The 15,882-nt window shown below is 38.6% G+C and overlaps 1 protein-coding gene across 1 annotated transcript; it reads right to left on the bottom strand.

Annotated features, from left to right (window-relative positions):
* Positions 1–10,006: 10,006 nt before the first annotated feature.
* On the bottom strand, positions 10,007–15,410 carry LOC149300606 (Krueppel-like factor 9). Its single transcript, XM_089485217.1, has 3 exons — positions 15,318–15,410; positions 14,789–15,239; positions 10,007–10,236 (listed from the first exon to the last, which is right to left on the bottom strand). The coding sequence occupies exons 1-3, from the start codon at positions 15,408–15,410 to the stop codon at positions 10,007–10,009; spliced, it is 774 nt and encodes a 257-aa protein (XP_089341343.1).
* Between the last annotated feature and the right edge of the window lie 472 nt (positions 15,411–15,882).

The following is a 15,882-nucleotide window of genomic DNA, read 5'->3' as shown; positions in this document are numbered from 1 at the left end:
TCGCATGGACCAAATTAATATTTTTGTACTTTAATATGAAGTCCTGTGAATGCTCCTATTTTCTTCATGGATGTATGTATGTATATATATATATATATATATATATATATATATATATATATATATATATAGTGTGTAATACATACACACACATACTATAAAAGTAGCCCAAAATAGCAAGTGCTTATGGGAAAAAAATGCAAATTTGTATAGTTAATGTCTAATTCCTAAAGAAGTAACGATGTGGGCACGATAATTAATGTTTTTGGGAATATTACTGTAACTGTGTTTTTAGGGTGTCTTTGTTTAAAAAAAAAAAAAAATGGATGTTGGTATTTCACCAACACATTAAAAAACCCTCTATGTACTGTTACTGGGCTTTGTTCATTGTTGAGGATATAATCACAAGTAATTGAATAGAAACCCCAGATTTTAGTGGAAAAGTTAGATTTGTTTTTATCTCATATTATTCCCAAACCATCAAGTACATGTTGTGTTTCTTATTCGGTTTCTTGTAATGTATCACCAGCAATAAATGTAGCTATTTTTTTTGTAACTAAATGATACACAGATTTATAGAAATATTTGGTTTTGTTGACATATGTTATTTTCCATTGCCAGTACTATCTTTACATCAATTGTCCACGAATTGGGCCATTGCCAATCCATTTTTGGCTGGCCACCAAATGCTTATAATGGGCAGCTGCCTATCAGATAGACCACACAATAAGCAACTGTTAAGACACTGATTTTTATTTTTCGGAACACTGGTGAAAGCTGGATTAACAAGGTATCCCACAATTAAAATACAAAATCATAGCAATATAGATACTAAAAAGTGTAAGAGTTAAAATAAATTAGTACTTGCTTAATAACGTGGGCCAGCATGTTAAAAAAATGCTTTCAGTGGTTTTGTTGTATAGAAAGGAACCCATTTTAGAAGAACATGACTCACTCCAAGACTCTCAAGAGCTGATGATTGCCCCCCCCCCCCCCGGTAATATCCCTTTTACTTTATCTAGTTTGCCTTCCTTAGTCAGCCTAATCTTTAAGGGCCACAAATTATAGAATTAAGAATGGTTTCATTACAAGTAATTATATTTAGTTTATGTTGCTAGTTTGATACCCAACCAATATCACTGTTATATTAATTAACTGGTTGACGGGGGCCTGTCAGTAAAGACCTTTGATTGTTGGTACATATTTTCATGGATTTATATATCTAATATGTTGCCGAAGTGGATGCAAATACTGTACAGTTCCAAATTCTACATTAAATTAAACATTCTCAGCGATGAGAATTTCATCATGCTCTGCCCTTTTTGGCTGTGTCATAAAGGGGATGGCCATAGTCACTCTCTCAAAAAGAGCAGGCAAGCAAAGGGTTTAGAAACCTGATGAAAAAGCCTAATAGAAGGATCAAACTAGCATTGCCTGATTTAAATGTTGTAATTTCTATTGTTTTTTTTATGTTAGCACTATTGAATGTTCCATATTATTCATGCACACATGATCAAGGCACAACATCTGTATTATAAAAATAATCATGCAGAACCTGTGTTTAGTGTTAACGTGCACAAACAACTTACATGAATGAATATAAGAAATAATGGGGGAAAGAGATGGCTGTAATGGAGGAATATTAGACATAATGGGGGAAAGAGATGGCAGGCATGGAGGAATGTAAGGCATTAAGGAGGAAAGAGATGGCAAGCATAGAGCAATATAGTACAGTCTCATATTCCCCGATGCCTGCCATTCCTTTGCCCCTTAATGTGTTACATTTCTCCATGCCTCCCATCTCTTTCCCCTTTAAGGTGTCATATTCCTCCACCCCTGCCATCTCTTTTCCTTGATATATATTTTCCTTCTCCATCTGTTTCTATTATATTATACACACCATTTTAATACCGGTATCTTTCCTGGTGGCAGATTTGGGCGGTAAGGGCAGTTGATCTGTGCGCTCTTGTTAGTGCAGGGATCAGAGGCACACGACCAGGGGCATAACTTGAAACCACTGTGGCCTGGTGTGAAAATTGCCCCATGCTCCCCCAAATTACCCAAGTAACATATCACACTGTGCCACTTTTGCCCCTAAGAAGATTCAGTGCCATCCTAACCCCACAAACAGCCTGCCGGTGCCCCCAAACATTCTGTTTCATCTTTGGCCCCAAACAGCCGGTATGTGCCACCATTGGCTCCAAAGAGCTTGTCTGTGCTTTCTTTGTCCATTGCCCCCTCTAGCATGCACTCTGGCACAAATATGTAAACAAAACACACGTTTACACATGCTAGCACCCATCCACATGCTTACACATACACTTACTCATACACATAGGATTTGCCCTGGAACCCAAGCACATTGTGTGCGAAATGCGTTAAACATTCGCCTGGTGTATATGCATTTGTGGACCTTCCTCCTATCATTGCTGGTTATTTGTTGATGTTATAAATGAAGTACTAAGGATCTAAATAAAGTGAGTTTTTCCTTTTAACTAATTAAACTTTTAGTTTCTCAACAGTATTATTTGCTGTTTGTCTTCAAAAGACAAGGCTGGCTCTACCTATAGGCAAGGTAGGCACCGGCCTAGAACGGAGATGGGGCGCCTCCTTAGGACTGGACTGCTTTCCAGTCCATCTCAGTGAAGATAAGGCACCCCCACGTAGATCTGCTGGAGAAGCACGGCTGGTTGGGGAGATCATGAGACCATCCCTAAATTAAAAGTGTGTGTGGTCTGTTCAAGGGAGCTGCATCAAAGACTTGCTGAGGCTTTCTGGGGTAAGTGGGTTGCGTGTGTGTGTGTCTGTCTGGGTATGTTTGTGTGTCTGGGTTTGTATGCTGGTGTCTGCCTGGGTATGTTAGTGTGTCTGCCTGGGTATGTTTGTGGAAGTGTGTGTATGATAGTGTGTAAATGTATCTTTGTCTAGATATGTTAGTGTGAGTGTCTGGGTGTGTTTGTGAATGTCTGGGGGGTATTTTAGTGTGTGCACATTGGGTCTGTTAGTATATGTGTGTGTCTGAGTATGAGTATGTTAATGTGTAAACATGTGTCTTTGTTTAGGTATGTTAGTATGTGTGTGTCTGGTTGTGTTAGTTTGAATATCTGGGTATGTTTGTGTGTGTATATTACTTTGTGGGCATGTGTAAAATAAATAAATATAAATAAAATATAACCATAGATATGTGGATGTCTCACATGGGAAGGCTCGACAGAACTGCACCAGGAGATGAGACCAAGGTCCAAAGCCCCAAGGTGAGTATTGATAATACAGTTATCTACTAGTCACACTCTAAATTTTCTTGAAGGCAGTGTGTAATGAATCCAATTGATCTAATATCCTTTACTACTTCCATGACTTTTCTAAAGGAAGCAGGCTGCATTTTCCCCATTTTACATCTATTGCAAGGTATTGAGGAGGGACCAGTGTTCTACTACAAAACTCAAGCCTGTAATCACCGGAATTAAACCCAATACAGGTCTTAACTTAACACCATATGTGTGCCTACTCATAGTATCATCCTCATTGGAAGATGTTTTTTTGGGGGAGGAGGGAAAAAAATACTATGTCAAAAATATTTTGGTTTTTTTTCCAATGTGGGTTGTATATCTGGATACCTTTTTCAATCTCACTGAAGCTTCTATCCGTTGTTCTGAAGATAAAGAATATTCTAGAGTCCCGGCCTATTTAAGTTGAAAAAAAGGCTTATGTTTATCAGCTTTAAACAACAGATCTTAGTAGGCTGAAAACATTTTCTTCAATCAACTGGGAGTGACTGCCTTCTTATATATTATAGGCATGTAAACATCTAAACATGTCTGTCCTCTGTCAACCCTATTTCCCCCTTGAGACTGTAAAGGACAGACATTGGATCCTTGAGAATAAACCCTCATGCTCTCTTTGAATTTTTAATATAGTTGAACATACAAATACCATCACAAAATTGGATATATCATGTGAAGAATATCACAAATCCAAAACATTTTTTTATCTAGTAGTGGTAAGAAGGTTAAGTCACCGATTCTCTCTCAGTACATATGACGACCTGTTTATTTATATTTCCTTTTGTATGAAAGGTTTAATGTTGGTATGTAAATTATATTTGAACATGATGTTATTCACATTTCATGTTATATATTGTTTTTACATTTCTCACTCCATTCCTAAACTCATCACTATCTATAGTTATCTTAATTCTCTTTTGACTTTGGTGTATATATTTTTTAATATAGCCTCTCCAAAAAATGGTTTCATATGTTAAAGTCTCTGTGGTGTAAAAGCGAATCCCATATGAAGTATTTACAGATATGAGAAAGGGAGATAAGTATTTTTTTTCACCCTCATTTTGGATTAATTCCAATATTTTGTTTTGTGCTTGCATCTATATAAACTGTTTGTAATCATTTTCTGAAAATTGTGAGCTTCTTGAGTTGTTTTATATATTAATAAAAATATATAAACATATTAAAAAAACATAATAATGCATAAAAGCTGTACTGCCCCATTACAGTGTCTAAATTTACTTCAAGCAAGACATCAATTCAAAACCAATAACAAAATTCTTAAATTGTTTTTATTTTTATTGGAACAATTTATATACACGTGTACAAAATGGGTAGACCTACCCTTTGTTTCATCAATTCCATTTGCTCTCCAAAACCAAAAAAAAACCGGCACAAATAACTTATGAAACTATACAAAAAAAAATTGTAAAAATTAAACAATTGCAGAAATGACTATGCTACAAAATTGCAAGTTATTGATCTGCATTTAACCTGGTAATATCTTACCCCTCTTTCGTAAGAAGACGCGTAAGATGAGTTGATCAGTAATCTTCCAAGATGTCCATTTAATTTATTATTAGCACTGTAATATAGCAGAATCTAATGAACCCAGCGTTTTGGGCCTCAATCTTCCTTTCACTGTAATATTACATTTTGTTAGTCTCATGCTAATAATCCAAACACAATAAAGTTTGTCACTGCTTGGAGCTGACAGCTCATTACACATCAGTCAGCGACACATGAGGTCTTCAATGTTCTCAATGAATACATTGTTTCAATGAAAGACTAAATTGACTTGGCTGCTTATTTCTAATTGCTGTGCAGCCCGCGACATCATCTTTTTAAGAAGGTCTAAATGACACCTGTAACAGGAATATTCGCGAGAGCTCATCTTATTGGATAATTTTTTTTTGTTATATTCCGTCTGATCAATTTAAAAAAGGAAGCTTAAAGACAATGCCTGGCGTTCTGGCCTTTGGAGATTGCCTCTCTTCTTCATTCTTGGCAGTCTGGCTAAACTTACTACCAAAGTCTGTTGACATGAACTCTCCTTTTGATGGCAGCTGCCTGATTACCAGGTAGATGAGACAAAAACTATCAATAAGGTCATGCCCGGCATCCAGTCTGAGACCACAAAGTCCTTGTTATGCATGGCTTACTTATGAGTCCAACAAAATGAAATTACAGTGAAAAAATTGGGTGTTATGCTTAGAAAATGATTCTGATGCAAAGTTTGAAATAAAAGGTCTTATCACCATAGCAATAGCATTCCATTATAGCGACAAAACCACTTTTAAGATTTTTCCCCAGAATCACGTTTTATACATAACCTCAATAATAAGAAAAATGCATGACACCCACTGGATTCCCAGCTCTGTGGACATTAAGTGCTAAAATATGTTTTTCTTATTTCTTTTTTTTCTTTCTTTTTTTCTAACAGTGATCAAGACTGGACTTTGCAGATACCACAGGAACAATGTAATTGAATATTGCGGCAAATATGATTTTACTAATTTAGCCAATGTTTGGCTAATATTTGTTTTAGTGTCCATGGAATGTTTTTCTAAAGTAGTTTTGTACTAAGCATTATGTTGATGTTTAAAAATAAGCAAGATGGTGTAATTTCAACAGAATAGGAACATGCATGGAAAAATTGAATTCCTGAATTTGACATTATAGAGCATATTAACTTGCCCCTAATAGTGTACAGAATTTAAAGCCACAGCAAAACGTTACAAAATGTTATAAAAACGTTGTTTTCAGAAGTGGTAAAGATGCATGCTTTGTAATTTAATCACAAAAATGAATATTTTTTTTTTCTCCTTTACATCAACTTGAATAACGTTCACTTACCTTAAAATCGTAATGACTTAATGATGTTGATTTAAAAGCTGAAACATGTTATATATACTATCATAGTATCAAGTTTGTATATTTAATAACCACAACAAATCCATTTCAAACCTGTACCTATACAGCTTAAATCATGTCAAGGATCCTATTAATACAATGCTGAAGGTCAGATGTCAAATTTACAGTCAGACATTTCAAACAATCCTATCTGCCACGATTACTCATAGAATTAGAAGCCCTCTTGTGTGGAGGTGCAACTGAAAGAACAAACACTTTTTGAGTTTCAATTCTAAGTCAATGCAAAGAATTTGTGCTTGTGTTCCACTCGAAATGTATTTCTATCTCTCAATGTGCAAAACCAGAAATGCTTAGTTGCCCATGCCTACTATCTTATAATAGTGCTCTCTTGATCCATTTTTTTTTATCCCTCTGGCACTTAGAGAGTTAACCCCACACACTGCACCTGGCAGTAAACAAATACAAATAATAATAATAATAATAATAATTTTAAAAAAACACCACTGAAGGGCTTTTTTTTTGTTTTGTTTTTTCTTTTTTTTCAATTTTTTTTGAATGGAAGAATTACTTTGCAATTCAGAATAAAGAAATAGGTGTTTCAAAAAACTGAAACAGAGGTAGAAAGTGTGTAATGGTTTTTTTTGTTTTTTTTTCCTGACATTCCTTATTTCATAGTATATTTGTAATGTAATTTGTGTTTGCAACAGTCATTATATTTATGGATTAAGGTCATTGCACAGTATTATTATGTGTGAAATGCAGTTTGCAGTCCAGGATGCATATAAATGAAAGGTGCACACAGTGCTGTACCTCTAAACTCTACACTAATTTCCCATCTTCTGGCACTGGCAACAAAAAGGCTATAGACATAGCTGATTTCATATTCTACGTAGATATGGTATGTTACCTAATCTCCCACTACAGTTAAAATATGACTCTACTTTAGCTCACAGAATGTATTCTGATGTTTGCTGTTCTTACAATTATCTGAAACAACATTTACTTGCAGTTCAGAAAATGCACCATTTCTAGAATGCCTCCTGTGACTGAAGTGCATTCTACTGAAACATGTAAATATAAAACTTTTGGGACTTGTAAGGCCTACTTATGAAGTAGGGTCAAAATATGGACGTTATGAAATGGGGACAGGAATATATATTTTTTAATATAAATTCTCCATTGTGGTCTATTCCCTAAAAGGAGAGTGGGCAACAGAGGTTGCAGTAGAGTTGTGTTTGAGTTCCTATATCCACAATAAGCATCTACTACAGGAAGTACTTAGCTGGCCTTGTATAATGTATAGTTAAGTCAGTGGGATTTCTCCAGTCTCCTAAACCATTAAATTATGAATTATGATGAGCCAACTCTTCATGCTGAAGAAACCAGCTGGTGTGGCCCTTCATTATAAAAAGTTAAGTGAGAGAGTTAAAACTACAACTCTGCTGTAAACCCTCCCGTCAACTTTCCTTTTAGTGAAAAGACCCCAATGATATAAACAGAGATTGGCAATGAAATGTTTTTTAGATTCACTTTTTTAGTGAGTTTCTGACCTTCCTCCATGGGATTGCCCATTTGCCATGTGTAAAGAAGGGCTAAAAAAGACTGTCCAGGCCCACTGCCCTTTTTTTTACAATGACAGTGTGCCAAAGGGTTTTTAGGCCGACAAATTGTGGAGCCTTTTAGTTGTATATCTCAAATGCTTAATGCTGCTAGTAGCCCATCCCATGCTACCCCATCTTAAATATGGACATGCTATCAATCATGATGGTTCTTTAAAAATTGCTCCTCTCTATCTCTACTGCAAGCAACCATAAGATTACACGTACCTATATGTTGTTAAAGAAAAATTATATAATTTTGACCTTGTCTAGGCAACAGTTGGGTAGTTGGATGTTATATGGTCATACCGTTGAATTTTACCGTTTACCCTGTAGTCTCCAGGTGAAGAGCTGTTTTCTCAGGAGAGCAGAGTCTTCAATCTCTGGGCAGGGAAGTGGAAATTAGTTATGCCTATTGCCCCCTAGGTGCTGTCCACTCCCTACTCCTCACAGTCTAACCTGAGCTAGCCCCATCCCTATGTGTGGCTAGCCATGAAACTTATCACAAAACCATCCCTTCCCGACACCTACAAGGAGCAGGAGAGTGGGACTTTCACGCAGCCAACAATGGGAAGCTCCCAGGTATCTAAAAGGTATTAAAAGAGAGAATAGTTATGAAGAACATCTATCTAGATAGTTGGCATTTCTCTTGAAATCACATAAAATCTCAGCTTTTTGAGGGGAAGCCTTAAGAGAATGCAGTGACATTAATGATCTACTTGGGAATAAATAAAGTCTATTATGACTGGAGTGCTTTTTCTCCGATTGGATCTGGAATGGATCTAATGTTTTTTTTTTGTTTTTTTTTTTATGTACAAACATATTAATTGTGTAAACTGCCTCCATGGCTGTATGCTGCATAGTTAAGTTTCACAACCAGAGAAGCATTTTCCACACCAATGGTATCCTCTCCAGTATGGAACAAATATACATGTAGGCGTTGTGTGAAATCTTCATAGGAAACATAAGGTGCAAAAGTAATAATAAAAAAAGTAATTTGGTGCTTTTGGCAACCAAATAAAGTTATGTAAACGTTGAATTCTATTATCGTATCAATAATCTCAGTGATGCATTGGTGAGGCAGTCAATCACTCTCTATAAATGTGTGCTGACAGTGTCAGCACCGTCGCACCTATAGTGAAGGCAGTGACAGACCAACCTGGCAGGTTACAATGGATTGTTATTCTTGTTTAATCATTTCCTTGTTGATTTTCACTGCTCAGAGTACTAATGCTGAGTTTACCCAGCACCTAAATATATTGCAATACCTCTTTAATAAGTGGAGTCAAACATTCTGGTTTTGCAGAAAAGGTTTTGTCATTGCTATTGTCATACAATAAAACGTGCTTAGCGGTGTAGGAGGACGATCAGGCCATCCTGAAACATCATTCTAAGATTGCAAGGTAGAGTCATATTGTTGCAATCAAAGTCTCTCCCACAACTGCATGTACTTTTTCAAATCTGGTAGTTTGACGAATTGTCCAAAAAGTTGAAAAAGTATGTAAAGATTTTTTTGGGGGGGAAAAAAGTTGTGTATTTTTAATATTCAAGACTATATTTGACTATTGAGCATTGCATCTCCCCTTTGAAAAAAAACTCTTGATCCACCAGTCCACTTTTACTGACTTTGGCTACGAAGTGGACACAGCAGCCCCATGTTTGTCTCTTGTGACCTTCAGCTTTTAATTTCATCACACCCTTTTCTCCTCATTTTTCCTAGCTCAAAATGATGTATGGTGCAGAAGCTGACATCCGCAGCTTCCGATATCAGTCACCATTGGATGGAGACAGGCAAAGTCCATATAGGTGGGGAATTAAGGTTCCATTAAGCACAAAACACAGAGCCCACAATAAAAAGATGTCCTCAGTTCAAGTATGCTTGTTTTATAATGTGTATTGCAAAAGTATTCCCTTATATATATATATTGATGTTCCAAGAATTCTCGTATGCACTTCTTTCACGAATGTAAAGCAAATCCATTGTGGTATCTATTTCAATAACACATATTCATGCCAGAGCAAGCACAGAAGATCTTACAGTCAAAACTGTGATGGTACATATCACACCACTACAAAGAAAAAAAATCTAGAGTTGTGTGCCACCAAAATAAATTGGACAGCAGATTCTCATAAATACACTGCTGCAGAAGCATGAATGTTAGACTGCTAAATTTCCTCTGGATAGATGCAAGAATGTGATATGTACAGCAGTTGAGATTTTCTGTTATTAGCTTTGTTACTCAGACTATGTATTCAGATGAAAGTGGAATTGGATCTCTTGGACCTTTTGATCATGCTGGGATGGAAATCTGTGTGGCGACGCGCATGCTTGGTTAAGTGGTCACTCCTCATGAACCTCTTCTCGCAGAGTGGGCACCGGAACTGCTTCTCACCAGTGTGTGTCCGATAGTGGCGTGTCAGCTCATCGGATCTAGAGAACTTTTTAAGGCAGTCAGGCCACGTACACGGGAAAGGACGTTCACCTATGGGGGTAAAAAAGAATTACCTAAAAAAGAGAAAAGAAAACAGAACCAACTAGAAGGATATGAAAGCTTCGAAACATCACTATCTATGTCCTGTCCATTGAAACCTTCCCAATGTAGCCTAAAGATCCAGATCACCTTGTTTTTGACACAAAGGATTTATTAAATTACATTCCAACCATCGTATGGTCTTGCTTGAGGTGTATTTGCCCAGACACCTACTGGTAGCCAGTGTGAATGCTCGCTATACTCACCACCAGCCCCCACCAGCTCTGGCTCGCAAGAGTTCCAGGTCTAAACAGACATAGTCAGCCACTATGGGAGTATACATTGCGTATGGTCAATGTATGCTTATAAAGTACTTTAACATGCATCCTGTGAAGGTGGGAGAGCACAGGGTTTCAAGTGTCCCTTGGATTTCTTACGTAGCTTAAACTGTTACTTTGGGAAACTCCTCAGGTATATTTGTTCCAATAAGAAGCATCTGTTTATATGATTGGATTACTAGATCAATTATAGTTGTCTAAAAGTAAGAAAATATGGTTGCTGAAATAAAAATGTTAAGAAATCGCATCACTGATCCCTAGTTTTCATGTTTTCGGCACCTTTCTCTTGTCAGGTAGCACTGTTAGGTATCGGGGAATTTAAGCATTCATTTAATACTGAACTTACTATATTTATACTCTACACATTAAGCACTGATTGAGTTGTAGATAAAATCTGGATTCTGAGAGTACAAAGATAAAACATGTTTAAAGTAAGTAATTTACTTGAAAGTGAGTAATTTACAAGAAAATGCTCACTGTATTGACAACCCACACTGTACTACATTAAGACAGTTTACTGGCCTACACTAGCCCTGATTTAGGAGTGAGTGGGATTGCTTGGCACGTTTTTGGATTCAGCTGCCCACCAGTTTCAGTGAAGCCCTGGGCAGGTGCATCATGTCACACAGAATTAGCTTGGGAATATCTGAGGTAAAGTGCGTGTTGCATGAGATGTCAAAAATAGGCTTCCTCCGGTCCTGCCAGTCTCTATTCTGTACTTCCAGGGATGCTGAATATTTTTTTTTGCCTTAAATGCATTTAAAATGTAAAGAACAGCCTACAAAATACTTGGGGTAAGGCTCCAATTTTGTTTTTTTTTTGTCTGTGAGGCCATATTTTAAAAAAATTTATAGGATGAAAGAGCAAGACTGCTCAGCACAGGATACACAACAATGGTGTATAATAATTACACATTATATGAGTCAAAGTTTGCTACAAAACAGGCAATTTAAGGCTTCCTCTGGTCCAGAGGAACACTATTACTGGCCACAGATGAAAACAGGACCATCAAAGTAGAAGAACTGTGAATCACACTGCCTCCACAGTCTTATAGAACGCAAACTGTTGTTCCAACAACCTTCCAACGGCATACAGTACATCAGTAGGGGTACTTTTGGGTTTTAACCAGAAGACCTAAAATGTTTATATGGATAAAGATCAAAACATTTTAATATGTAAGCCTCCAACTATAGATTGTTTCTCTTTGGGGGCATTGAATAGCTACATATTAATAGTAACAAATCTCTTTTTGAGTTGCTATGTATTATTGGTTGTCTTGCACCTATTTTTGCTTATTAGAGCGAGGGGGGTGATTTTCCTTTGAACCTGATGTTGAAAGCAACTTCCTGAAAACGAGAATGCTGTAAGACACAACAGGAAGTGAGCTAAGGAACATTCCCACAGCTTGTAGGACAAAAAATAACAACGTAAGCAATTTTGAGTTCTGTCTAAACGTGTTCTTTAAAAAAAAAAAAAAAAAAAAGCTTGATGCCAATTACCAAGCTTGAGTTTTTGGATTTTCACCTTTAACATAGTGAACATCCTGACAATATGGACGTTATCATACAGAAGTTTCTTCAAATTGTGACCATTCAATGGTAAACATATCATCTAACAAAGGCAACACCAAGACCAGCTACGTCTAGTATCTTGCGTGCATGTGAACATTCAATTGAAAGGGACAGACAGGTAGACTAAGGCCCAGTTTATTGGCTTACCCCTCCCGCTCCCAGTAGAAGCCTCCTTGGAGGTCTCCTGAGAACGAAGCTTTACAGAAAACACAACAATAAGTGCATAGGCAATCCCAAGTCATAAGCATTGAGTAGGCATGGCTGATGAAAACAATGAACATAATCTATAGATGCTTTGTCTTAAACCAGATTTCAGGACTCTCCTTGTTTAAGACAATCACAAAGGTTGATATGTTGAGATTTGTGCTTATTAATTGTACCATGTATGCTTTTTCACAAAAGTTGACATTTTTAAAATGATAGAAATGCATACTTTTTTCACTGCAGTATGCATGGAGATTACATAGAAAATATTCTCTTTGTCTGCACCCACAGATGTTTCATAACCTCTTCGGGGAAGGCTAGTGCAAATGAGAATGGCTGTAATTTTCCATGGGCACACCCAGCATTTACTCTTTACTGTCTGGAACCATTAAAAAAACTGCTGCTTACGTAGATATTTTTAACTGGAAATAAATCCTTTCGTCATACTGGATGCAAATTATAAACGAAGAAATATGCAGTTTATGTTTCCATCACTGGATGAAGAATTAGGTAATTCTGCAGAGCTGACACGTTTAGCCCAGATTTAAGTGTCACTGTCTATTAAAATGCAGGTAAGAAACGGTAATCTTTACACTTTGAAAATGAATGTTTTTGCGTCATCTGATGAATCACCACACCCTTAAGCCCAAAGACAACATAAGAGGCAAGCCTACGCGTGGGCTATGAATCATAGTCTGTCCCGAAACTGGCAGTTTTATCAGTAATTACCTTAACAAACAATAACAGAGAACAATGTGACGCAGCAAAGGTCTGCTTGATTACTGTTCTCAAACGGAACAATGTTTTAACTATCTGAGTACCAACAAGCCTTTGGGAAAAGCTGTCTGGTGTTAAAAAAAGGTTTGGCTCACATTTTGGACTAAAAATCAAAAATGTACAAAAAATATTCCGTGTGAAATCCTATCAGCTATTGCCACTGCGTTCTGTGTCTGCGCCTTCAGACCTGCTGCCTCAGAGATATATGCTGTCTGTGGCGAACAGTGGAACAGCAGAAACTCAATATGCACAGTAGATCTTACTCGAAGAGGTAATCTGAGGACAACTGGCTGGTAGGGGAGCTGGGAAGGAGGTTGGGAAGAAAGGCTATAAAAACAGGTGACATGGAAATTGCTGGCTCTTTCTCAAACATGGAAAAATACTCTTAGACGGAACAATGCAGATGCAACTAAGGCATCTTAGAATCAGATGTCTAAAACACTTACTGGCCCAGAAATTGTCCCCTACTCCCAAACACAAAGATCTACATTTTTAAAGAAGTTTCGGAGCTTTAGATTATGTAATGATGTATGAGACTTAATCACCGGACCTTCACAACAAAGTGACGATGACTGCAGTTGACATCAAAACATCGATTTACATTGTACGTAGCAAAATCTTGCTAATGAAGGGATACTCTGTTTTGTGAACACTGTTACATTACTTGGAACAGTTCGTAACTGACCATCGGACGCGTGCAGCTCCAAGACCAACCGAAGTCTCCGAGCTTACTCCAAAGCACATGACCTAGGTGCACGTTGCTGTAGTGTGACGTCATGCTCCAAAACATGTGCAAGTGGTAACCAACCACCGGTTGGCCACGTTACAAATATAGGCGTAACCTGGGGGGTGGATCCCGAAACCACGGGAACCACCCCCTCCCAATGTCAACAACACACTGGATCAACCACCACGTTGCTAAAAGCAGCATGTATCACTAGGCAAGCCCCAACTCCTCCGTCATTCAACTCTTTTGGATCATGGAACCACACGGGGCACAAATGATGGAAAGAACCCTATCTGAACCATTCAAAAGTCTACACATTTGTCGGAAAGTTCTGAATGGTGCCCTAGATCACAGGAACATACCAAGAATGGAGATGCACCCCAAAATTCTACTTTACTACACAATGGTGGGATGACAAACATCGAGACTGTTTTATTTCAACATTTGACAGTTCTTGGGCTACATTTAAAGGCAACACGACATTCTGTATTAGAACGGACAAATGGGCAAACAAATATAATACAGATGTATGAATGCCCTTATGATGGAGATAAAACAAATAAATTATTTCATAACATGAATTTGATGAACCGGACTGCAAGAAGCGGCTTTGGGGAAGAGATCCCACCGATTTACTTGACATATGTGATTTTGAAATGCCTGCATTATGGAACTACAATTGAGTAAAGACTTCTGTCTTAAGGCTACATTGGGAAAGGCATACCTTCACCTGTGCTGCGATCTTGAAAGAAATATTATATACACATATTATAAACACATAATCCTTTCTACATGGGGAATTGCCCCAATTCTAAAGCAATCAGCAACTTAGTAAGAAATAGCGATCCCAACATTTGAAAATCTGGCTTTATCTTCACTCCAGACACAAAATGTATAGCTTACATTAACCTGCCAGAGCAGTTACTGGTCGTGTGGGGTTTACTGACCTGTATGTACTCTGTAATGGGCTTTGAGGTGGGAGGACTTGCCATATACTTTGCCACATCCAGCATAAGGGCACCTGTGCCTCTTCTCATTAGCGGACCTGGCAGGGACAGGGGTTGGTGGGGAGCTGGGCGTGTCCTGGCTGAGTGGGTGTGGCTGCATGGAGCCGGGTTCAGGGCTGTAGTCCGTATGGCTGGGAGTAGAGCTCCCCGGGCTATAAGACGGGCTGAAGCTGAGCCCGGACTCGGTGGTCACGTCACTGTCCGAGCTTAGCTCCTCGTCGCTGTGACTGTAGACGGGGGAAGGCAGGGGACGGTACTTGTTTAACTCCAACAAGCTTTTCGCTATAGTCAGCAAGGTGCAGTAATCCTTCCACGCTTCCCCGGGTCCCTCGTGAAGCTCCTTGGTCACCCCTTGGTCAGGCATGGCCCTCAGGTGATCTTGCTCGGGTATCTTCCTCAAGTGCAGCGCAGAGTCTGGAGATATTGACGTACTGTCTAGAGACGGGGATAGGGGCTGCGATGCCCTCGCCTCCTGCCCCTCGGGGTGCTGTGCCGTAGTACGGTTAGAAATAGACACCAGACACTGAGCAGCAACGAAGTCCATGTAGGCGACAGCTGTCATTGCCAACGCAGGCTAGCGATGGAAAGAGACAAGTGATCCAAAAACAAAAGAAAACTAGGTAGCAACGAGTGTGCCTCCTGCAGCTTATCAGTGTGTGCCTGAGAGCACCCAGCCCCTCATCTTCATCGCAGACAGCTATAGTCTGGGACCTCCCCACACCGCTTGTACTATACAAAGCCCCTCCTGTGTCTGCAGCAGCACACTTGCCTGCTTTGGCAAACTTCTACAAGATAAAGAAGACACGCAGTCAGGTCTGCTCCTAACTCGCCTGCATTCTAGCTCTCCACCACAGGAAGGCGGATCAAGTGGGCACCAGGTGCTTTGTCTCCCTCAGTATTCCCAGTGCATTCATCCTCAGTCATAGAGTCTGTGATGAAATCTCAGACAAAAGCTGTATATGAGACACTTTTTTTTTTTTTTGGCTGACTCGCTCCCCCACCCCCTGTCTCCTTCCACTCTCAGGGTTCGGGCA

Source organism: Sceloporus occidentalis, unplaced genomic scaffold, assembly GCF_023333645.1.
Source record: "Sceloporus occidentalis isolate IW3139 unplaced genomic scaffold, rSceOcc1.0.p SCAF_24, whole genome shotgun sequence".
NCBI classification, from domain to species: Eukaryota; Metazoa; Chordata; class Lepidosauria; order Squamata; family Phrynosomatidae; genus Sceloporus; species Sceloporus occidentalis.
Note: the sequence above shows the minus strand (reverse complement) of the source record. Positions and strands in the feature narration are given on the sequence as shown.